The sequence below is a fragment of the Ovis aries genome, chromosome 3, assembly GCF_016772045.2.
Source record: "Ovis aries strain OAR_USU_Benz2616 breed Rambouillet chromosome 3, ARS-UI_Ramb_v3.0, whole genome shotgun sequence".
Classification (NCBI taxonomy): Eukaryota; Metazoa; Chordata; class Mammalia; order Artiodactyla; family Bovidae; genus Ovis; species Ovis aries.
In genome coordinates, this window is record NC_056056.1 from 220,636,038 (window position 1) to 220,659,946 (window position 23,909).

Here is a 23,909-nt window from a genome sequence, read left to right on the forward strand (position 1 = left end):
GCGCCTGATTCCACACTAGGGCTCTTTCCTCTGCCGGAATCACCAGGAGTTCCCCTGGGACAGGGCGAGGTGTGCAAGAGAGTACCCATGTAGCCATTGCCTACCACGTGCCAAGCTTCTAGAGGGCCGGCACAGCTCACAAGGGCTCCCCCCAGCCGTTGGCCTGCTTGTGGGGAAAAGCTCAGCAAATGAAAAGACCCACTTGTGCGCTTATCTGATGTGCCACGGCTGTGCAAAGGTGGTGGCCCTGGCTGCCTCGCTGACCCCCCACCCCCGACCCCGGCGCCCAGGTAAGGTCACCAGAGTCCAGGGCTCAAACGAGTAGAACAAAAGGGGCGCAGAGGGCACGCGGTCTGTCCGACTGGCGGCATTTAGGAGGGGAACCACCGCTGCGCTTGGAGAGTAAGCGTGACGCGGCGCGTGGGAACCGCCGACGGCTCTCGCAGGCTGGACGTGGTGACCCAGAGCCAGACCTCGGGCGGCGGACGCCGCCGGGGCCAGGGGCGGGCGGGGGGCGGGGGCCGGCGCCGGGGCCGCGCCCTCCCGGCCACTCCCCGGGGCGAGCGGGCGGCGGCGGCGGCGGCGCCGGAGGCGACCAGGGCGGCTCCCAGACGCGCTGCTCCCGGCCCGGCCACCGGGGTCCCCGTGCGTCCCCATGTCCTCCGCGCCGCTGCGCTCGCCCGCCCTGCGGCCCCACAGGATGAAGAAGGACGAATCGTTCCTCGGCAAGCTGGGCGGCACGCTGGCGAGGAAGAAGAAGGCCAAGGAGGGTGAGTGCGCCTGCCGCCGGCCTCCAGCCGCGCCCGCGCCGCTCTCCGCTCCGCGAGACCCAGGCGGGCGGCCGACCTGCCCCGCGCGCCCGCGCGCGCACAGCGCCGAGCCCCGCCTGGACCGGATGGAGCGCAGCGCGGACACGCGGCCCGAGTCCCCGCCGGACCCGATTGAGCGGCTGCGGGCACCACGCTGCCTCTCCGCTCCGGGCCCCGCGCGCACGGTTCCCCAAGCCCGCCGGGCCCGCGCAGCGCGCCGCCGTGACCTTCAGGACAGCCCTTGACCCCCTTTAAACGCCGGGCCGGGAACCAGCCGCCAACCTGGCGGCGCCCCCTCTCCGGGCGGCTCATGGAGCCCCCTTTGGGCTCCTGGCGTCATCGAAACGCGCATCGCCGGCTCCTGCTGAGGACAGGACGCTGAGCAGCCGTGGGGACAAGCCCCCCGGCCCGCTGGAGACAGCCCTGCGTCCACCGCGGCCCAGGTCACCAGCCATTTCTTTAGCCTCCTCCCCCGGCCGCAGGCCCGCGCGTTCAACCCTGCCTGGGGGCCGCTCGATGAGCATTTATTGGGCCCCACTGCGGGGTGAGCCTACTGCTGGGGGCCCGCTGGTTTTCGGGGTGCAGTGCCCTGCACGGATTGCGCCCACAGCCTGGGCGAGAGGGAAGGAGGAAAGGGATGCTCGAGGCCGCGAGGCCCTCCCGCACGGACTGCGCAGGCCCCTCCATGTTTGCCTCCACGTGTCCACGAAAATATCCTAAAACACTTCCTGCCACCTCTTACAATTCTTTTTTGGAAGAGTTGTGGGTATGTGACTTCGGGCCTCTTGTTTGTGCTCTTTAAACACGGCTGTTCCCTGGGCCTCTCCCAGGACTGCATTCCTGATTTTTCCCTTTGTTCTGGCCAGGGGAGTCTTTCCCCTGGCCCAGATTTCCTGTGGGGAGGGTGGGTTATGCTGCGGTGGCTGTGAACCAGGCTGGTGGGGGCTAGCCACAGTCTGGACCTGGGGAGAGAGAATCCGGAGTCAGGGGGGTCAGGAGCCTGACTGAGCTTTAGAGAGTCTTCCTGTACCTGCCAGGCTAATGTACCCCCCAGGAACATGTGTACCCCAAGGACAGGCTTGCAGGCTCATGTGGACCCATGTTAATTTCTCTCTTTGGTGTGTGTATTCCTGGGGATGTCTGTGACCTTTTACCTCAAGGGCTGAGCAGATGTACAGACACTGACACACCTTCTGCTCAGGGGTGTGTGTGTGTGTGTGTGTGTGTGTGTGTCCCCGTGTGTTTGGGTGTGTGTGTCTGTCCATGCATTTCCCACCAGGGTGTGTGTCCGTGTGTGTGTGTCCATCTGTGTGTGTGTGTCCGTGTGTGTGTGTATCCGTGTGTGTGTGTCCATGCATTTCCCACCAGGGACAGTTTTACCACATTAGATGGTTCCCCCCGAGGGCAGGGCCTTTCACCTTTAGTTTATCAATGAAAAAAATGTCTGCCATATCAGTAATCGGAAGGATGTGGAATTGTGCCCGGAGGAGGAAATTCAGGATGGAGACAAATCCTGCTGAGCAGCCCCTGCCCCGGTGATTCAGCCCAGGAAGCACGGGATGCTGGCCTCAGGAGCTGCGGGGCGACTCTGAGGGGCGACCTCAGCGAGCCCAGACCTGGGCAGCTTCCCATGCACTGTTGTCAGTCTCTCAGTCGAGTCCAACTCTCTGTGACCCCAAGGACAGCAGCATGCCAGGCCTCCCTGTCCATCGCCAACTCCCGGAGCTTGCTCAAATTCACGTCCATCGAATCGGTGATGACATCCAACCATCTCATCCTGTGTCGTCTCCTTCTCCTCCCACCTTCAATCTTTCCCTGCATCAGGGTCTTTTCCAATGAGTCAGCCAAAGCATTGGAGCTTCAGCTTCAGCATCAGTCCTTCCAATGAATATTCAGGATTGATTTCCTTTATGATTGACTGGTTTGATCTCCTTGCAGTCCAAGAGACTCTCAAGAGTCTTCTCCAGCACCATAGTTCATAAGCATCAATTCTTCGGTACTCAGCCTTCTTCATGGCCCAGCTCTCACATCCATACAGAGAAAAGTGCTAAATGCTTTAACTTGAAATATCTGGTTTTCCTTAATTAACAGGGATCTTTTGATGTTCGGATTCCCTGGTCTTTGTTGCAAAAACTCCTGCATATCCTGGCCCCTCCTTTGCCTCTTCTATAGCCCTCCCTCAGAGCTAGCTGAGTCCCGGGCTTATGTCCTCAGTTTTGTCCACCAAGTAAAACATAACTCTCGACTTTGAGGCTGTGCATTTTTTTTCGGTTGACAAGTTGTACAAAGCAGATGAATCACTCCTCTCTGAAGCCTGACATTTAGGATCCAGACTGGCTGCTTACTTCTATCAAGTCACGCCTCCTAAAAGAGACGATAAATGGCCTTCCCCCAGCCTAGGTCATTCCCGCTGCGTCTCTGATCTGCAGATCAGGGGGCAGCAGGAATGATCCGTCATGCTCACCAAAATCATTTCAGTTCCTCTTTATGCCTTACGGCAATTATAAACACAGATGTCATACGGTCTCCAATTCATTCATGGCCTGCCGTGGGACCCCAGGAAGAAAAGATGGACAAGGCTCTTCTTTCGTGGACCAGGGACTCAGTCATAATAAATAAAACAGATTTATAATATCTGCTAGGAAGAAGGTGTAAAAGTGCAATCAGACAGGTGCTGGGGAAGGCCTCGGAGCAGGTGATGTTTGAGACCCGAAGGAACCAGGAAAGCCATCTCTCACAGAATAGCAAGTCAGCGGAATGTTCTGGATGATGAAAGCTTTTTATAGGTGACATTTACTCCCTTGGACTATGAAGAGCAAATGCCTGAACTCATGGACTAGCCCCAACTTCCAAAGCAAAATGTTTGCCTTTGTGAACTAGCATGCGTCTAGAAAATCAAGGGAAAAATCTGGTTTAATTTGAATATACCAAGAGTACTCAGAATCATCCAGTGATGAACAAAATAGTCATGAAACAGCAGGAGGAAAGAGATATTTCTGTAGTATAGTTTTTTTTTTTTTTCTGTTTGTTTTGTTTTGGCCACACCACACGGTTTTTGGGATCTTAGTTCCTTGATCAGGGATTGAACCCAGGCCTTCGACAGTGAAAATGCTGAGTCCTAACGCCTGGACTGCCAGGGAACTCCCAGCTGCTTTCACTTTGCTGTGTGAGTTAGCTGAGTCCCCTGCCTCATTTCTCAAGATTGGGGTGCCTGGCACACTCAGTGGTCCCTCCCCCCATGCAAACAGAAGGTCACAAACACTTATCAAGCAGGAATTCCAAGAGGACTGACCTTGGAAGGGCTCCGTGGCTTCTGCCTGTCTTGTGGGAAGAGCGGAAGGGGTGAGGAGTAGGAGGGAGGCCGAGGTGCGAAGGCTGGAGAATGAGGTCCTGAATGATTGATGGAGAGTTGCTGGTCTCCCTCTGGGCCTGTTGCCTTGGCAACCTGCCCTCCCTGCCACTCATGCGGTTCGCTTACAGCAGGTCCTGGCCCCACCCAGGCCCCCCATGGGAAGGCGCTCATTTGCCTGCCAGCGACCATCGGGAAGACGGTGATTCGAGGTGATTCGAGGTGTGCCGGGCGCTGCCAGCTGCGTGGTGGGTTTCATTTCCTTTTTGTTAGAAAGTCCGCGATGAGTTCAGTAGCGTGGGTGGAGGTGAGGGGGAGGGCGCCGGGACAAGGACCGCACTGCTGGGAAGTTAGAGATTCCGGTGCGTGGGGCATTTGACTCTGCAGAGCCTGGGGCTGTGACAAGCACCGAGGCACGTATTGGTGGGGAACGTCCTGTCACTTGCCAGGGGAGGTCATGTTCAGAAATGTGTGCTGGGGTTTGGAGGAACCCTTGCAGGAAGTGCCCTGGGTGAATTCATAGCATGATTAAGGCTGTGATAGTCTATGGGAGGGAAGCAAGTCGCGTCATGTGGTGACCCGGCTTAGAAAACGGAACTGTGATGAACAGTGGGGTGTTGGGAAAAGTGGAAAGGAACACTTAAAAAACCCCAAAACTCCCCGTAGAAAGCCCGGGGGCTGTGAAGGGCCACGCGCAAAAGTCATTCGGTTTACGGTTTACGAGATGGACAGAGCAGGCGCAGAGGAAGGTTCCCCGCGGGGGTCCCCAGCAGTCCCGCAGGCCAGGATGGGGTGAGAGGTGCCCCGGGATGTGTGCCCTTGCAGCTGTGTAAAGTCCTTAGAGCCAGGGGTCCAGCTCTGGGGCCAGGAGGCCCTGGATGGAAGGTGGGGATGGGCTCCCCTCTGCCCGTTTGCCTGAGAGGTTCCCGCTTGCCTTGACCTCCGCCCTCTGCCCAGACCCCAGGGACCAGTGCCAGCCTGTGAGAGCTGAGCCCACCACGGCCGAGCCAGAGGCTCTGTCCCTGCTGCTTTTCTGGGGAAAGCAAGTGTTCAGGAAGCTGCTCTTCCCTGATTGCTTTTCTTCTTGTAATCATATTTTTTAGAGCAGTTTTAGGTCCTCATTCTCTAGTGACATGATGCGGAGCTTCTTTTTCTAGGTTCCTGTGTCATCTGCGCATCTTCTTTGGCAAAGTGTCTGCTCAGATCTTTGGCCCATTTTTTTTTTTTTAATGTATCCTTTATTTTATTTGTTTTGGCCACGCCTTGTGGCATGTGGGATCTTAGTTCCCTGAGCAGGGATTGAGCCGTGCCCCTGCCTTGGCAGCTCGGAGTCTTAACCATTAACCTGCCAGGCAAGTCCCTTATTCTTTAAATCAAGTGGTTTGATTTCTTGTAGTTGAGTTTTAGGACTTCTTGGTGCATTTTAGATACGCATTCTCTATCAGATGCATCTTTGGTAAACACTTTTCTCCAGCCCTGCAACTTGTTTTCTGATTTTCTTCACCCTGGTCATCTTCTGAGCCCTTGATGCACACACAGAGATAAATGAGCAAGATCTTGACTGAAACCTCAGGAACTAGATCTAAAGAGACACCAGGTGACTGCAACTTTGCACTAGGGGTTGAAAGTATTGAGTTGCTTTTCTGGGTTTTAAATAACTTCCAGAAGAGACTCTCAGTCGAAACCAGCTCTGCCGACCCCAATGTGTTCCCTTCGGTTTGCCCTGTTCTTTACAGAATGACCAGCTGCGTGGACTCTGGGCTGTCCCCAAACACCGTCCCACATCAACCCTTCTCTGTAAGAAGAGCATTTGGACAGAGGTGCCCGGCAAGGGTAGGACTTTTCACCTGCTCACAAGTTACCTGCAAGGCGGGACTTTTGCCCTCACTTTATAGTTGAGGAAACACAACCTTACCTGGTAGCTGCAGTTTAAACCAGTGGTTCTCAACTTGAACTTCCCTGGTGGCTCAGACAGTAAAGAGTCTGCCTGCAATTCGGGAGACCCGGGTTCGAGTCCTGGGTTGGGAAGATCCCCTGGAGGAGGAAATGGCAATCCATTCCAGTATTCTTGCCTGGAAAACCCCATGGACGGAGGAGCCTGGTAGGCTACAGTCCATGGGGTTGCAAAGAGTGGGACACGACTCAGCAACTTCACTTTCTTTCAAACTGTCAGCTCAGTTTCCTAAGGGAAAGAATCTGGACTGCCCACGGGGGCCGGGTACCTGTGCTGGGCCAGCTGGTTACAAGCAGGTGTGGCCCAAACACAGAGTCACCTGGGGGGTAGGGGTTCTGGAGATGGATGGGCTGTCCCTGGCAGACCCCTTCCTCTCTGGACAGAGAGTGAGGAGACATGGCAGACTTCCGTGAAGATTCAGAGGAAATTGCAGTTGAGTCCTCCATAATCGCTCTGGCTGGGAGATGGATGGGAGGCGGGGGTGGGGAGGTGAAGGCCGGCTCGCCTCCGTCCCAGGACAGCAGAGGAAAGAGGCTCCCGGAGCTCCCAGGACCTAAGGACACAGGCGGGGAGAATCTTGACCTGGCAGCTGGGAGCTGGTGGCCTGTGGGGACCTGACACAGGCCTGTCCTCGGGAGTCTGGGCGCTATGGGGCCAGGGGCAGGTGTGGTGATGGATACGAGGGGACACCCAGTCTGAATGTGAGGGGCCGTGAAGGAGGTCCCAGCTAGTCCCACTGGGGAAGTGCAGGCTGTTCAGAGCAGCCAGACTGTGGTGTGGTCTGTGGGCCGTGGTCAGCCTCAGGACAGGCTGGAGTGGTCCCCAGACCCTGTCATTCTTGGTGAATAGTGGGCGCCAGTGTCCAATCAGTATCCCTGCTACTTTAAAGAGTCTGGTGTGGAGTGAACTGGATTGGGGCGAGTGGTAAGGAAACAGCTGGAGTGTAGGTGCAGGCAGGGTGGGCTTCCTGGAGGCAGTGTACGGGGCTGGGAGCAGCAGGATTCCTGAGACGTGAGGAAGCCGCAGCTGCAGGGCTTGATGAAGAGGCAGCGACCCAGAGGCTGCTCTGAGATGGAAGGAACTCTGCATAGAAACAGGTTAGACAAGGCCCCGCCCTTCTCCAGGGCCCCTGACCCTGCTCCCAGTTACTCCTGGGGCTGAGGCACCTGGGGAGCTGTGGAGTTCACAGCTTTCCGGGGTGTTTGCATAAAGAGCTTATTGGGGGCAGATGGCGACTTCGAAGTGATTTCCACATCCTCTTTTAGGCAGATCTCAGCACACTGTCCCACGTACCTTTGAAAATAAGAATGGAATGGTGTCTTTCTTTGCCGCAAGACGAAGGGAAGGGATTTGTACTGAGTATGGTTCCCCTTGTCCAGGGAGGTGGGACTTACCTGGGGCTTTTTACTGACGTGATCACCTTGATGAAGGACAAGACGCTTAGGAAGTGATCACTGGAGATCACAGGGAAGGTAGGTTGGCCCTCCTGATGTACAAGGAGAGAAAGAGGGTGGCTGGTAAGAAGGGGAGGGAGGTGAGCGGTTGAGGGACTGGGGCCATGTACCCAGTGGGCTCTGGGATCTTCAGTGGGAAGAGAAGTCACTGTGGGTCCTATTTGAATCCAGTGGGCTGTGAGCTTCCCAACAGACGCGGCCACGTTTCTTGCTGCAAACCCTCACGCGTCCTCTCTGAGCAGGGCTGCCTCTGCCCGTGGGAGCTGCTCTTGGTCCGAGAGGGGGTGAGTCTGTCGGCCCCTGTAATGTACACACTCCTTGGGGAGTCACTGGAAATCACCCCTCTGTTTTCCTCTCCCTCTGTGGCTGAGAGGAAGTGGCTTTCAGGGGGCCTGGGTAGGGCTTTGTCAGGTTTCCTTTGCTTATTATTCTGTTTATAATCTTCAGATCCAGCATTTCTCCTTGTTTGTTGCACTGCTGTCCAGATGCACCCGGGGCATTTCAGAGAGAAGCACGTAGGCACGTCAGCATGTCCCACGCTGGGCTTTTTTTTTTTTTTTTCCTGGCCATCTGCTGAAATCTCTAGGAAACTTAGCTTCGGTAGAGATGCTGGGCCCAGAGTGATGACTTTGTGTTCATTACCTTTCAGCTAACTCTCTGTGGTCCTCCTAGCATCTTGGTTTTACCTGAGTGGTCCCAGGAGAGTCAGGTCGCCTTGGCAACCCTACACTCATCAGAGGAGCTCAGCTTTGAATTCCTGTCCCCAGTCCATGGAATTAATATTTATCGTACATCCCGAAGTTGCTTACCCTCGCATTCCCTGTCCAGTCGTCAGAATAATTAAAGGATGGTTAGCGGATGTAAGTGGGTAAGCACCAGCTGTGAGCGGATTTTAAGTGCTCTGTGTGATGGATTTCCCCCCTGCTGTGGTCAGCAGAGGGCAGGTACTTTTACCCAGCTCTTTTCTTGTTTTAAAATGTGCGGTACCATACAGCAAAGATATACCTGAAGAAAGCATGTTTTCTCCTTCTATTAGCCATACGCTTGACCTTTTAGGTTTCAGATGAAAAACGGCTTTGCTTCCTAATGAGTATATTTATTATTTACTAGCTTATGTAGTGACTGAAGAGACATTTAGTAAGTCTGTGCAGGGCTTAGTTGCTCAGTCATGTCCGACTCTTTGCGACCCCATGGACCGTAGCCCACCAGGCTCCTCTGTCAATGGGGATTCTCCAGGCAAGAATACTGGAGTGGGTTGCCATGCCCTCCTGCAGGGGATCTTCCCAACCCAGGGATCGAATCCAGGTCTCCTGCGTGGCAGGCGGCTTCTTTACCAGCTGAGCTACCAGGGAAGCTGATGAATACCGGAGTGGGTAGCCTATCCCTTTCTCCAGGGGATCTTCCTGACCCAGGAATTGAACCAGGGTCTTCTGCATTACAGGCGATTCTTTACCAGCTGAGCTACCAGGGAAGCCCATTAGTAAGTCCAGGAGCGCCTTATAGACATTGTTGACCCAGTGGTGGTAATCTGCTGGCCGGAACTCAGTGCTATTGGGGGAAGAGAGTATAGACGTGAACTGTAATCAATTCTAGGAGCTTTTGGTCGCTTCTGACTCATTGAAACGTTGCTTTATTTTTTAAAGTATAGTTGATTGACAGTGTCATCTTAGTTTTTGGTGTATAGCAAAGTGATTCAGTTATACATACACAAGAGGAGAAGGGGGTGACAAAGGATGAGATGGTTGGATGGCATCATCGACCCGACGGGCGTGAGTTTGAACAACCTCCGGGAAATAGTGAAGGATAGGGAAGCCTGGCTTGCTGCAGTCCATGGGGTCGCAAAGAGCTGGACATGACTGAGCGAATGAACAACACCAACATATATATATGCCTGTGTGTGTGCTAAGTCACTTCAGTCATGTCCAGCTCTTTTCGGCCCTGTGGACTGTAGCCCGCCAGGCTTCTCTGTCCAGGGCCAAGAATACTGGAGTGGGCTGCCATGCCCTCCTCCAGGGGATCTTCCCGACCCAGGAATCAAACCCGTGTCTCTTATGTCTCCGGCATTGGCAGGTGGGTTCTTAGTGGTAGCACCGCCTGGGAAGCTCACATATATATGTATATATATATACACTTATACTCTTTTCTCGGATTCTTGTCCGAAGTTATTATATTACATATAGTTATTATAGGTTATTATAAGATATTACATATGGTTCCCAATGCTATACAGTAGGTTTTTTAGATTATTTTATATATAGCGATGTGTGTATGTTAATCTCAAACTTCAAATTTATCCTCACCCTTTCCCCGTTAGTAACCATAAATATGATTTCTGTGTCTGTGAGTCTGTTTCTGTTTCGTAAGTAAAATTCATTTGTCTCATTTTTTCTAGATCCCGCGTGTAAGCAGCATCCTATGATATTTGTCTTTGTCTGGCTTGCTCCACTCAGTATGACCATCTCCAGGTTTATCCATGTTGCTGCCGATGGCCTTATTTCATTCTTTTTTTTTTTTTATGGCTGGAGATGCTCCTTGTTAGTAGCATTAAAGGAGGTGCCGCTTCCTGGTTAGAAGAACAAACGGAATGAGGGGCAGGCTCTAGCACCTTCTGGTTTCTGGGGCTCACGGCATCTGGGGTGTCACGTGCCCGGCTCCTGGAAGCCAGGGGCGCTTTCATTTTCTGCCTTCTTTCTCCAAGCGTCCAGGTCGTGGAGTCCCCTTTGACGATGCTGTGCAGTTTGCCGTCTTTGTGTTACAGCTTTGGGGCGTCACTTCCTCATTTGTGAGTTGGAAGAATGTGGGGGAGACACCAGCTCTGCATTTCTGAGCCACGTGGCCTCTCTGGTTCCCGGAAAGGCAGTGTGTTTCTGAGGGAGGCGGCTTGCCGGTGGCCGGAGCCCGCTCTCCTCACATCCTTGCTCTGAGGGCCTGCTCCTCCGTGTCTGTCGGCCTCTTTGCCTGGTGAGCCCACGTGGGTCACGATGACTCTTGCCCTTAGGTGATGTGAGGACAAAATGTGATGACGGTCTTATCAGCAACCGAGCGCTCGTAAGCGTGTGCAAAGTCTCTTCAGTCGTGTCCAGCTCTTTGCAACCCCATGCTGCCCACCAGGCGCCTCTGTCCCTGGAATTTTCCAGGCAAGAGTACTGGAGTGGGCCATTCCTTTCTCCAGGGGATCTTCCCGACCCAGGGATCGAACCCGGGTCTCCTACATTTCAGGCAGATTCTTTACTGTCTGAGCCACCAGGGAAGCAGGCGTTACCGATAATGTTGAAGGTGCGGTACCGACATGGAGCTGGTTCCTGGTAGGGCCGGGCTGGCAGGCCGTTTCCTCCTGACAGTTCTAGTGGTAATGACTGTCTATGTTATGGAGGATTCTGAGGCTGCATCTGGGCTGGGGAAAGGATGCTGGGCCTAAGTTAGTCAAGCCTGGCGTGAGTATGGGCGGGTTCACTGCTGAGTGAGCGTCCTCCCCGGAATAGAAGCCTCTTCCCACTCTGGCCCTGCATCACGTCAGCAGCCCTGGGCTGCTTCTCTCACGGCGTAGCCCCTGCAGGTGCTAGTGGGCGGTTGGTGTCAGAGGGACACAAACCCTTTAAGTCGTCTGCCTTTCGGGGAATGTTGGGATCCTACCTCTTGTCCTGCCCAAGTGTGACCAGGAAACATCGTGCTCGCTCCCTTGAGGTGTGCGCTGCCGAGAAATGGAAATCCCTGTGTCTGCGAGGCAGCAGGTGTTTCTGAGCTGGGTTTCAGTGGTCCTCGGGGGTGAGACCATCTCAGCAGCCATCCTTGCCCACCCTGGCCCCCCGATGGTGCTTCCTTGCCAGCAGCCTAAGGAAGCAAAACGTTAGGCGAATCTGAGCAGATTCTTACGCTTGCAGGTTAGTAGTTGGAATGCTTGCTTGTCAAGCTTGGGTATTTCAAAATGATTGTCTGCGTCTTTGAAGCTTTACTTGCCTGTCAAGCAGAGCAGGTCAGGGATGTTGGTTTCCCCAAGCAACACCATCTTAATAGTTGACTCCTGTTGTTTTCTTAAGTAAGTTGTTTTCATACTTTCATCTGAAAAGTTACAGTTCCAAAGGATTTAGCTTTTAGTTTGAAAAGCAAAGGAAGTGTTAGTCACTGTCGTGTCCGACTCGTTGCGACCCCACGGACTGTAGCCCCCCAGGCTCCTCTGTCCATGGGATTTTCCAGGCAAGAATACTGGAGTGGATTGCCATTTCCTACTCCAGGGGATCTTCTCAACTAAAGCTTAAACTAAGCTTTTAGTTTAATATTAGGTTATTAACAAGGTGAAGAGGGATTGGCGGTTTCCTAAGTCTCAGGGCTTGCTTGAATCAGGCAGTCCCGGAAGCAGCTCTCTGGTTCAATGGAGCCCAGGCCACCCTCGGTGTCTGCTGCTTCTCCTGTTATCATGGAGTCTGCTAGAAGCATCCAGGTGCTGCTTTAAGTGTGGGGGCAGAGTATCCTTTGAGCAGGCTGGGGAAGAGGACACCAGGCTTGTGGTGCTCAGAATTCATTGTTGGTGTAAATAGACTTGGAAGGACAACTTTCCCAAAGCCTTAAAGTGTCTTCCTCTCTCTGTTTTTTGTTTTGAAAATTAATATTATCTTTCAAAGGGAGACCTGAATGAAGTAAAGTCTTAACTTTGAAAGACATACCTTACTTTTAAAGTAAGACCTTAATATATACAAGCTTAAAAGGCATTCATCTAAGAAGTGAGGGAAAGATTTTTTTTTTTAATTATGCAGAACTGAGTCCTCTCAGGCCAGGGCTCACAGCTGAGGCTTGTTGGCACCTGGGATACTCTAGGCACAGCACTAACCACTCCATGCATGACTCAGTTAATCCTCATGCACAGCTGATAAGTGGATACTTCTTAGTTCTTCCCATTTTTCAGATGAGCAAACAGAGGCCCAGAGAAGTGAAGTCCTTTGCAGGAGATTACGCTGCTGGGCCGGTGAGATTAAAACCTTGGCAGCCTTGGCTCTTAATCTCCACCAACCTTGTCAACTGGAAGAGCCATTCAGATGCCAGTAACCTTTCCAGCTGGTCTGCAGCAAAGTCATTATCATTCCTGGCATGAGGTACACTCAGCCCTGGTGGTAGAAAGATGCTCTGGAGACAAACGAGATCCACTTTGTGCTGAATGGACTCGGCATTTGCAGAGAGAAGGCAGAACCGCAGCGGCTTCGTGCTGCTCCGGGACCCAGGCCAGGCCGCTGCTGCCCTCCGCTGCCCACCCGGAGCCCGGCCCGTCCCCCGTCTTCCTTGGCTCGGGGCCCTCGCGTGTGCTCTTTCTCCTGCCCCGTTGGCTTGAAGGTGGAGCCCCGCGCTGCCCACTTGCCCACCATGTCCCGTGCCTTCCTCCCAGAGGCTATGGGCTCTGTGGCCAGCTCCCAGCTCATCTGGGTCCCCCAGCCTGGCTTGTCACCATCCCCTCTCCAGAGATGATAAGAAATGCTCTCGGCCACTTATCATGGTCCTTGGATATTTGCTGTGTGAGCAAGAGGCAGTCTGCGCAGTGGTTAAGGCCGCTGACCTGGGGACATACCTTTGAGGGTCACAATTCATCCTGCTGCTCTCGGGGGCCCGGGCCTGGGCAAGGTACTTCCCTACCCTGTGCCTCAGTTTCCTTTTCTATAAAAAGTACTTAACTCAAAGGATTTTGGGGGGAGTTGGGTTATTCAGTGAAATGATGTAAGTTCAGCTGGGTCTGATCAAGCAATCGCATGGAAGGAAATATTCCTATGACTTGGGTACCAATTCCACTTCTGAGCACCAGCTGTGATTCTGACGCCAATTCCAATGTGTGTGGGTTTTTTTTTTTTAATCCACATCAAGCAATTCTCCAGCACTAGCCAGCTGCCCAACAATTCAATCCCATCCTGTCTGTATAAAGTACATAACAATCAAGGGCCTACAGTATAGCTCAGGGACTCTAACAATGTTTTGTAATAACTTAGAAGAGAAAGAATCTGAAAAAAATAGACACAGGTGTTTGTATAACTGAATTACTTTGCTGTATGAAGTGAAGTCAAAGTGTTGCTTCATTCATCTCCGACTATTTGCAACCCCATGGACTGTAAGCCACCAGGCTTCTGTCCGTGGACTTCTCCAGGCAGGAATACTGGAGTGGGTGGCCATTCCTTCTCCAGGGTATCTTCTTGATCCAGGGGTCGAACCCAGGCCTCCTGCACCACAGGCAGGTTCTATGCCGTCTGAGCTGCCAGGGAAGCCCCACTTTGTTGTAGGCTTGAAAATTAACACAACATTGTAAATAGCTCAAGTGAAAAATACTCAGTTCAGATGCCATCCAGAGATGGCACCAGACTCCACAAGTCAAGGGCTCCATCCCATGAGACTGCCCCCGACTTTGGTTGCTGACCATGAGTTCAAGTTGTCACCTGTGCTTCCGACTGACTGGGTATAAACCTGAGGTTTCCACAACCCCCTCCTTGGGTTTGATTACTTTGCTAGAGCAGCTCACTGAACTCAGAGGAACATTTTACCCAGTAGGTTGCTGGTTTATCATAAAGATGTGTAACTCAAGGCCAGTCGGATGGAGGAGATGTACAGGGTGAGGTGTATGGGAAGCGGTGCCCCCCTCCCCCAATACCTACTTTGTTCACCAACCTGGAGCCTGTCTGTACCCAGTCCTTCTGGGCTTTTATAAAGGCCTCATCATGTAGGCACGGGTGATTAACTCCCTGATCACGAGAGACTGAGCAGATCCATCTCTAGCCCTTCCCTCCTCCCCGGAAGTTTGGTGGAGTGCCTGCAAGTACCAGCTCTCTGACCACATGGTTGGTTCCCCTGGCCTCCACCCCCATCCTTAGAGTACCTAGGGGCTTTGCATGAGTTGCCCCCTTCACATAAGATGCCTTTATTGCTCTCATCACTTAGGAAATTCCTAGGGTTTAGGATCTAGGGCCAGGAATTTGGATGAAGATCAGATATATGTATTTCTTATTACAAATCGCCATTATCACAATTTCCAAAACACATGTCTGATAAAGGACTGGTGTCTAGGATATAAAAAGAACTCCTTCAACTGATAATAGAAAGACAACCCAGTAAAAGAATAAAGGTTTGAACAGAAGTTCCATCCGAGACGGTACACAAATGACCGACATGCATCTGGAAAAGACCCTGGCTCAGCATCGTTAGTCACCCGGGAAACGAGCCGTAGATTAGAAGCAGAGACACACTCCGCACCTGCCAGCATGGCTGAAATGATCCCACCGCAATTCAGGGAGAAAGTGGAGCAGACAGAAGGTTCATACACGTTGGAGGTGGGGTTTACAGTGGGGCCGAAACTTAGGGCATCAGTTTGGTAGTTTCTTGAAAAACTAAACCTCCCTCCTCCCTGTGACCCAGCAGTTCCAATATGAGATACTCAAGAGACATAGACACCTGTGTCCTTATGAAGCCTTGTAGCACAATGTTCATAGCAGCTTTATTCACGGTAACCTAACCCTGGAGACAGCTCGGTCGCCTGTCAACAGGAGGGTGGAGAAGTGGGCGGGGCTCCAGGGAGTGAGAAGGAGCAGGCGGCCCGTGTGCACAGCACCACGACTCTCCGAACCCGCTGTGCCGAGCAGAAGCCAGGCGCAAGGAGTGCACACCGTAGCCCGGTTTCTCAGGAGGGGGAGGTCTAGATGGACACAGCTAATCTCTGCTGGTTGCCTCGGGGGTGGGCTGGAACCTGGCTGGGAGGGGCAGATGGCATCCACTGTTACTGTGAGGATGTCCTCTATCTTGATGTGCATTCCAATATATGCACATTTCAACTCGAAAAAAAGAATTATAAATAAATACAGCACTCTAGATAGAGATGTGTATGTTTAGGGGCAGAGTATCTCTGTCTGCAGTTTACTCTGAAATGCATGAACGTTACGATGGTGTGGCAGGCTGATCACAGAGATGTCCCCAGAGATGTCCACATCCCATTACTCAGAGGCTTAACTCCATCACCGTACATGGTCAAAAGGACTTAGCAGATGCGGTTGAGTTGAGGGGCTTGGGTGGGGTGATGATCCTGGATTATCCCCGTGGGCACAGGGTCCTTATAGGAGGAAGGCAGGAGGTCTGTGTAAGGAAAAGAGAGGTGTCAGTGGAAACAGAAGTTGGAGTGATGCAGGACCACAAGCCAGGGAACGTGGGCCCCTGTAGAAGCTGGAAAAACCAAGAAACAGATTCTCCTACATCCTCCAGAGGGAACACAGCCCTCCTGACACCAGGGGGTTAGCCAGCGAAATTTAGGTCCTTATTTGTATTTTATACAGAGAGAGTGAAATTGAATTGTTAGCAGCTGGCCAGTGCTCGAGAATTGCTTGATGTGGACAAAAACCCCCATACACATTGGAATTGGTGTTAGAATCACAGCTCATGCTCAGAAGTGGAATCGGTACTCAAGTCAATTGGACTTCTGACCCCCCAGAACTCTAAGATAATAAATATATATTGTTTTAAGCCACTGCATTTGCCATAATTTGTTAAGGCAGCCGCAGGCAACTAATACAGATAGATTGCTAGAGAGAGTGATGGATCTATGGATACATAGAGAAATAATTACAGAAAAATGTTAGACTCCAGGCAGTGGTGTACAGGTGTTCACAGTCAAGTTTCTGCACACTCTGAAAATTATAATTGTGAAAATTGAGGAGAATGCCTAAGCTTGCACATCATGAGCTCTACCTAGATGTCAACCATCAGTCTCATCAAAATTACCATTGTGGCCGCTCTCCACTGTATCCATCAAATACAGAGCAGGTGCAGAAAGCGAAGACTGCAGGCGGCAGTAACTGAACAGAAGGGATAAAATATAAGGAGACCATCATGGCCTATTAATATTCGGATGGTTGCTTGCGTTTATTTAAGAAAACTTGAGAGAAGAACTCAAGTGAGGGGATTTCCCTGGTGGTCCAGTGGCTGAGACTCCTCGCTCCTAATACAGGGGGGCCGGGTTCCATCCCCGGTCGGGGAACTAGGTTCCGCATGCTGCAATTAAAGATCCTTCGTGCCGCAGGGAAGGTCGAAGATGCTGCGTGCCGAGACTAAGACCTGGTGCAGCCAAATAAAAAAATAAATAAATAAATAAACACCCAAAAAAGAACCTAAGTGAAGGGAGGAGAGCTCAGAAGCCAGAGCACAGTCATTGTGTTGGGCTGGCCAAAAAGTTCATTCAGATTTTTCCATAGCATCTCATGAAAAAAAACCTAAGTGAACTCTTTGGCCAGAACAGTAATTTCTGCCAGTCGTCCGATTGGGTCCAGGCAGCAAACAATGTGCAGAAATGGGCCAGGAGACCAGGTGTCCCAGGGGATTGTACTTCCTCCTCAAACTCCCTGCACTGCGACCGTTTCTGGGAACGTCTCCACTTTGTTAGGGGAAGAGAGTGTTTTAGTTAAGTCGATCTAGAAAACATATTATTAGTATAATGAGATTTTAATGATTTGAAATTTTGTTGGAGACGCACACAGCATTTCAATCTTATTGTGTGCAGCTGGGCTTGGTTTTATTTTTTGCTCGGGCCCCGTCACAAGGACACATTTCTACAATTATTATTTAGATTTTCTTTCTGAGAGCCCTGCTCGTAGGCTGCTCTTAATTTTCTTGTTTAGAAAAATCCCTTGGAAGAAAAGAATATCCTTTCTGTAAACACTTAGCTGGCTTGATCAGAAGTAGAGTGTGAGTGCTGTCCCTGAAGAGACTGATGTTTGTTTAAGGGTTGTGCCAGGTCTTTGCTCCTTGTTTGAGATTGCTACGAAGTGGAGACAGCTCCGATGTCCATCAGCAGCTGATGGACACCCATATGGCAGAATGTGATGACGGTTTTTTGGTTGCTGAGCTGTGTCTGATCCTATGGACTGCAGCCTGCCAGGCTCCTCTGTCCATGGGATTCTCCAGGCAAGAATACTGGAGGGGATTGTCATGTCTTCCTCCAGGGGATCTTCCTGACCCAGGGATCGAACCCCAATCTCCTGCACCGCAAGCTGGTTCTTTACCGCTGAGCCACCAGGGAAGCCCCATAGGGTGGAATACTATTTGGCGGTAAAAAAGAGGAATATAGTGATTCAGGCTGCACTGTGGATCAACCTTGAAATCCTGATGCTCAGTGAAAGAAGCCAGACGCAAAAGGCCACACGTTGTACGATTCCTTTCGAATGGCATGTCCAGAATAGGCAAATCCACAGAGACAGGAACTAGACTAGTGATTGACAGGGGCTGTGGGCAGGAGAGGCAGGAGTGACCGCTGATGGGCCCAGGGCTTCTTTGTGGGGTCATGGGAACGATATTAAATTGATTGCGGTGATGTTTCCAAAATTCTGTGAATATACCCCAAATCATTGAATTGCACCCTGTCAAAGGGTGAATTGCATGGAATGTGAATTCTATCTCAATCAAGCTGTCAAAAAAAAAAAAAAAAAAAAGTGTGTGGCTGAGAGCAGAACCTCAGAGCTTCTCCCGCTTCCTCCCATGTAGATCAGCATCTCTGCCTGTTTCCGAGGCGGGATCCTTAGCCTAGAGGGAGGATGGGATCCTCCATGAAGCACATGGACTTTTCCTATACGATTCTGCTTCATGTTATTGGAGAAATGTGCCGATCATAGCTTTAGAACTGATTTGATGACCCCCAGGGTTAAGACAGTGGTTTTAAAATGATGCTCTGAGAGATTCAGGGAGGGGGAATGAGCCCATATGTGTTAGGGTCCTGAGTACTTCTGAGGGGTCTTATTGTTGGCACAGATGTCTCCTGGGGCTTCCCAGGCTGCTGAGGAGCCTGCCTGCCCATTGAGGATACATAAGAGACGCGGGTTCCATCCCTGGGTTGGGAAGAGCCCCTGGAGGAGGGCATGGCAACCCCCTCCAGTATTCTTGCCTGGAGAATCCGCATGAACAGAGGAGCCTGGCGGGCTGCTTTCCATGGGGTTGCAGAGAGGCAGACAGGACTGAACGACTAATAGTTTCTGTTTCACTGCTGGCCCCGCTTCCCGTCTCTCGTTTGTTCATTGTGATTTGTTAATCTTTGAGCCTTCCAGGCACACCGTCATTCATCAGCGCATTCACTGAGCTCCCTCGAGACCAGCTACCACGGTGGGATCGGTGACCAGTGGAGTGACCTTGAGCTCTTGTGGTGTTGATTCTCCCTTCACTCTTACTGTCCACTTTTTGAAAAAGGGAAAGTGAAAGTTGCTCAGTCGTGTCCAGCTCTTTGAGACCCCCTGGACTGTAGCCCACCAGGCTCCTCTGTCCTTGGAATTCTCCAGGCAAGAATACTGGAGTGGGTGGCCATATCCTTCTTCAGGGGATCTTCTTGACCCAGGGATCGAACCTGGGTCTCCCACGTTGCAAGCAGATGCTTTACTGTCTGAGTCACCAGGGAGGCCCACTCTTTACTCCCCACTGAATGAACGCCAGTTCACTGTTGGCTGAGGGTGTATTTTGGGCTCTGTGTGTCTAGGCTGTGTGCCAGCATCACACTCTATGTAGCTTCATAATAAATTTCTTCCACTTTGTTCTTACCTTTCCAAGATTGTTTTTGCTCTTCAGTGTCCTTTGAGAGTCCATGTGAATTTTAGGGTGGATGTTATATTTCTGTAAGAATTGCAGTTGGGATTTTGGTAGGGATTGCATTGAATTTCAAAATTGGGTAGGATTGTCATCTTAACAATACATCTTCCAACCCAGGAACACGGGGTGTCTTTCTGTTTATTTAGGTCTTTTTCCCTTAGTGTCCTTCTGCAGGGATACGTAGTTCTCAGCGTGCAAGTTTGCCTGCTTGGTTAGATTTGTCCCTGGTGGGCCGTCTCTGGATGCTGTTGTAAGTGGAACTGTTTTTGTGTGCCAGGTGTTAACTGGTTCCTGCACTTCAGGGCCCCCGTCTCTTGCCCACTTGCCTGGTTCTTACCTTTCGCTGGGGTCTTGCCTTTGTGGATGGATATCCCTGACAACCAGGGGAGGTCGTTCAGCTGGCAGGGCCTGGCCGATGGGGGTTGGGGGCCGGGCTGGGGGCTGACTGCAGTAGGGGATAAGCCCGTCGCCCTGGAGGTGGACCAAGTCGGCTCTCAAGTGGCCATGTGGCACGTCTGATAGAGGCTGGGGTCGGGGCACAGAGGATGGTGCAGCTGACTGTCATGAAGCCAAGGCAGGCTGTCTCGGTGACGCCTTATCTCGTTATGCAGCCCCTGGATGCACCTGATTAAAAGGGGCACTTACTGCCCTGGCAGCGTCAGCCAGACTGGGTGCTAGCCAGGGATTGTTGCTGTTCAGGCATTAAGATATATCCAGCTCTTTGCCACCCCATGGACTGCAGCATGCTTAGCTTCCCTGTCCCTCACTAGCTCCCGCAGGTTGCTCAAACTCACGTCCATAGAGTCAGTGATGCCATCCAGCCATCTCATCCTCTGCTGCCCTCTTCTTCTTTTGCCTTCAATCTTTCCCAGCATCAGGGTCTTTTTTCCAGTGAGTCAGCTCTTCACGTCAGATGGCCAAAGTATCAGCTTTAGCATCAGTCCTCCCAATGAATATTCAAGGTTGATTTCCTTTAAGATTGACTTGTTTGATCTCCTTGCTGTCCAAGGGACTCTCAAGAGTCTTCTCCAGCACCACAGTTTGAAAGCATCAATTCTTTGGTGCTCAGCCTTCTTTATGGTCCAACTCACACCCGTATACAACTACCAGAAAAACCATAGCTTTGACTATAGGGACCTTTGTCGACAAAGTGATGTCTCTGCTTTTAATACGCTGTCTAGGTTGGTCATAGCTTTGCTTCCAAGGAGCAAGCGTCTTCATTTCATGGCTGCAGTCACCATCCGCCGTGATTTTGGAGCCCAAGATCCCAGTAGGGTCAGCCAGAGCAGGAGCTAGACAAGGATGGCTCTGCAGAATCCCGGCTGAGCCCGCAGGGCGCTCTCATGGGCTCATTTCCTCCACTGGTTCAGGACAGCAGAGGACGTGGCTGGGGACTTGGAGGCTGAGGCTGAAACCAAGCAGGACCCTGTGCGGCTCCTGGGCACAGAAGCTTTTTTGCGACAACGCCCCCCAGCCCGCCCCAGCCCGCCCCCGCCGCCCATTTCTTGTAGGCAAGACTCTAGGCTCCACGACCTTCCCTGAGTTCCAAAGGGCAGATTCTAACAGTTGCTAATCGAGGGAGGAGCCTCCAAGAAATCATCTGAGGCAGGATGAAAAGGGCCCTAGAAGCTTCCTTGATGAGCAGCAGGGTTTCCGTGCCCGAGTCTGCTGACCAAGCCTCAGGACCCTCGCTGATAGCCGCGACAGGGGAGCGGCAGCCTGGTCTCCGCTGGCCTTGAGGATAAGCGAGGGCCTGCACGGAAGGCTGGTGGGAGCTGTGGTTTGCCTTCCTTCTCGTTTTTGGTGCCTCCTCCGAGCCAGCACCCTCCCCAGCCCTGCACACTATCTGCTCCTCTGTCCTCGCAGCAGCCCCAGGGCATATTATGATCCCATTTCACAGATGGGGAGTGAGGACGGAGAGGCCCTCAGGGCTTGTGCGCGAGGACCTGGGCTGCATGGGAAACCTCTGCCCACTCCTCGGCCTGGACCACACCCTGGAAGCTCAGTGACCACACCCTGGCCACTCCAGGACGTGGTTTTAATGGCATTTGGGAGAGTGGCTGCGAGAGGACGGGGCAGACTTGTGGTCGCTCTGTTGTTCAGTTGCTCAGTCGTGTCTGACTCTTTGTGATCCCATGGACTGTAGCACGACAGGCTCCCTGTCTTTCACTGTCTCCTGGCGCTTGCTCAAACTCATGTCCATTGAGTCGGTGATGCCATCCAACCATCTCATCCTCTGTCGCCCGCTTCTCCTCCTGCCCTCTGTCTTTCCTGGCATCAGGGTCTTTTCCAACGACTCGGCTCTTCGCATCAGGTGGCCAAAGTACTGGAGCTTCTGCTTCAGCATCAGTCCTTGCAATCAATATTCAAGGTTGATTTCTGTTAGGATTGTTTGGTTTGATGTCTTTGCAGTCCCAGGGACTCTCAAGAGTCTTCTCTGACACCACAGTTCAAAAGCATCAGTTCTTCGGTGCCCAGCCTTCTTTACTGACAACTTTCACGTTGGTCCATGACCACTGGAAAAACCATAGCTTTCACTATGCGGGCCTTTGTCTGCAAAGGTTCCCCTGCTGCCTTCTGCAGGGAGAACGCAGGGAGGCACTGACTCGTTCATTCATGTTTTCATTGCGCAGCCTTGGGAACAGAGCCTGTACAAAGCTGGCGCAGTCCCTAGGTGGTCCCGGAACAGACAGACCAGACCCTGATGCTTTCCAGGGACCAGGGGCCTTAGCACATGTGTTGGTCCAACCCTGGCCTGGGGTCAGGGAGGCAGGCACTCCTGCAAAGGTGTACTTGAGCTCTGAGCTGGGGCATGTATTGGATTTAGCAGGAAGTGAGGACAGACGGGGGGGATTAGCATGTGGGAAGGCCGAGAGGTGGGTGTGGGGTAGTGGGTGGGTAGGGAGAAAGAAGTTTGTGAGGGGAAGGTTGTGAGGGGAAGGTTGTATCCCTCCCAGTTCCGGTGTTAAAGTCCTAACCCCAGGTCCCTTGGTGTGACCTTGCTTCGGAGGGAGGGTTTTGACAGAGGTAATTAAGTCAGAGTTAGGGCGGAGGGTGGGCTCTCGTCCAATGTGAATTGCATCCTTATTTTAGGGGAACTCAGGACACAGGGCTTCCCGGGTGGTGCTCGTGGTGAAGGACGCGCCTGCTAATGCAGGAGATGTAAGGGAAACAGGTCCAATCCCTGGGTTGGGAAGAACCCCTGGAGGAGGAAATGGCAGCCCACTCCGGTATCCTTGCCTGGAGAATCCCATGGACAGATGGAGCCTGGCAGGCTAGAGTCCACCGGGTCACAGAGTTGGACACGACTGAAGCGACTGAGCTTCAGGACACAGACTCAGAGGGAAGCAGTGAAGACGGGGGGAGCAGGCTGCCGTCCACAAGCCCAGCAAGGAGCCCTCAGGAGAAAGCACCCTGGCTGGCGGACCCCCAGCCTCCAGGACTGTGAGACAGGACTTCCATTGTTTAAGCTGCCCCCGTCTGTGTGCTTCCTCGGGGCAGCCCCTGGACAGGAAGACAGTGTCTGGTTGGGGCGGGGAGTGTGACCCGTGAGGCATGAATCACACAGAGGACCATGCGGAGGCCAGTTTCTGGCCTTGCCCATCGTTGGCAGAAGCAGCACTGTCCACGCAGGTCGAGGACCAGAGCCAAGCCAGTCTCACACCGTGGGGAAGCCTGCTCCTTCCTGGGCCGCCTCTTTCACGGTGTGATTATTTTTAGAGAAGAGGACTGGCAAAGATGCCGAGTCATGGAGCTTTGCTGCCACGAGACAGGAGGGAGGCAGGGTGTCAACTTAGAGGCAGGCCTGGGCACAGCCATCCGCCTCCCCACGGACACTCAGGGGCCATTCCAGCCCTGAGTGAATGAGAACAACCTTTGCCGGAAGCCCAACAGAGAGAAACAAAACACCCCAACCCTAGAGAAACCGGGCTGAGGGCATTGCACTTGAATAGGGTGAGACTTAAATCCTCTTTACTTCCTTATGGAGGGAGAGTCAGCTTTGAGCCAGAGAAGTGCTGGGCAGGATCCTTTTTAGGGGTAAGTGACGCAGCTGCAGCTGCGGTTGTTTCAAGCAGAAAGGTTTGGCTCGGATAAATGAGCCTGAGAAGAGACAGAAGGGGCTGGTCTGGGAGGACCCGCCCAGAGATGGGAGCTGGTGCTGAAACGGAGCAGGCCCTGTGGTCCCTGGCCCCCATGTCCTCTTCCTGCCTTTTGTCTGTGGAAAAACTTTCGCCAAAGAATGAGTTTAGTCACAGACGTGAGAAAATGCAGAAACAAAGGAAAGCAGTCAGAGAAAACCCAATAATAGGAGTTTAGTCATTAAGCACGGGCGAGGGCCTGCAGTTCCTTCTCAGGGGCTGTAGATGATATTCTGAGCCACATCCTGTGAGCTGTCTTATAGACACGGAAGCCCTCACCGGGTGGCGACGTTAACTACCTGAGGACCAGACTCTAGCTGTGATGTAAGTGGCTGCAGTTCTGAGCACTGGGGAACGAGCCGACCCTGGTATGGAAGATTAACTGCACTTAAAACAATCAAGGTAAGGCCAGTCAGACCACTGATGGCCAATTTCAAGACGACTGTTAGAGCTGACTGCTGTTTCTGCATGGAGCTTCCCTCCGCCAGTAAAAGCTCTGGCTGTGCGTGGGGAGTCTGCCTTTGGACAGGCGTCCAACCCCTTACCCCTACCCCCTGGTTGTGCATGCTGAGCGTGCAAGCTCAGTCGTGTCTGACTCTGTGCTACCCCATGGACTGTAGCCCGCCA

At 52.5% G+C, this 23,909-nt stretch overlaps 1 protein-coding gene across 4 annotated transcripts in view; it reads left to right on the forward strand.

The window, feature by feature from the left end:
* Positions 1–587: 587 nt before the first annotated feature.
* PARVB (parvin beta) overlaps positions 588–23,909 on the forward strand; it is a 114,196-nt gene continuing 90,874 nt past the window's right edge. Inside the window, exons 1-2 of one of the 4 annotated variants that reach the window (XM_042247855.2) lie at positions 588–770; positions 4,290–4,406. In XM_042247855.2, coding sequence (XP_042103789.1) covers positions 656–770; positions 4,290–4,406 — 232 coding nt within the window. In that variant the 5' untranslated portion in view covers positions 588–655. Of the gene's footprint in view, positions 771–4,289; positions 4,407–7,356; positions 7,585–23,909 lie in introns of those variants that run through there. The other 3 variants (XM_042247856.2, XM_004007041.6, XM_042247859.1) reach the window with 3 other exon arrangements.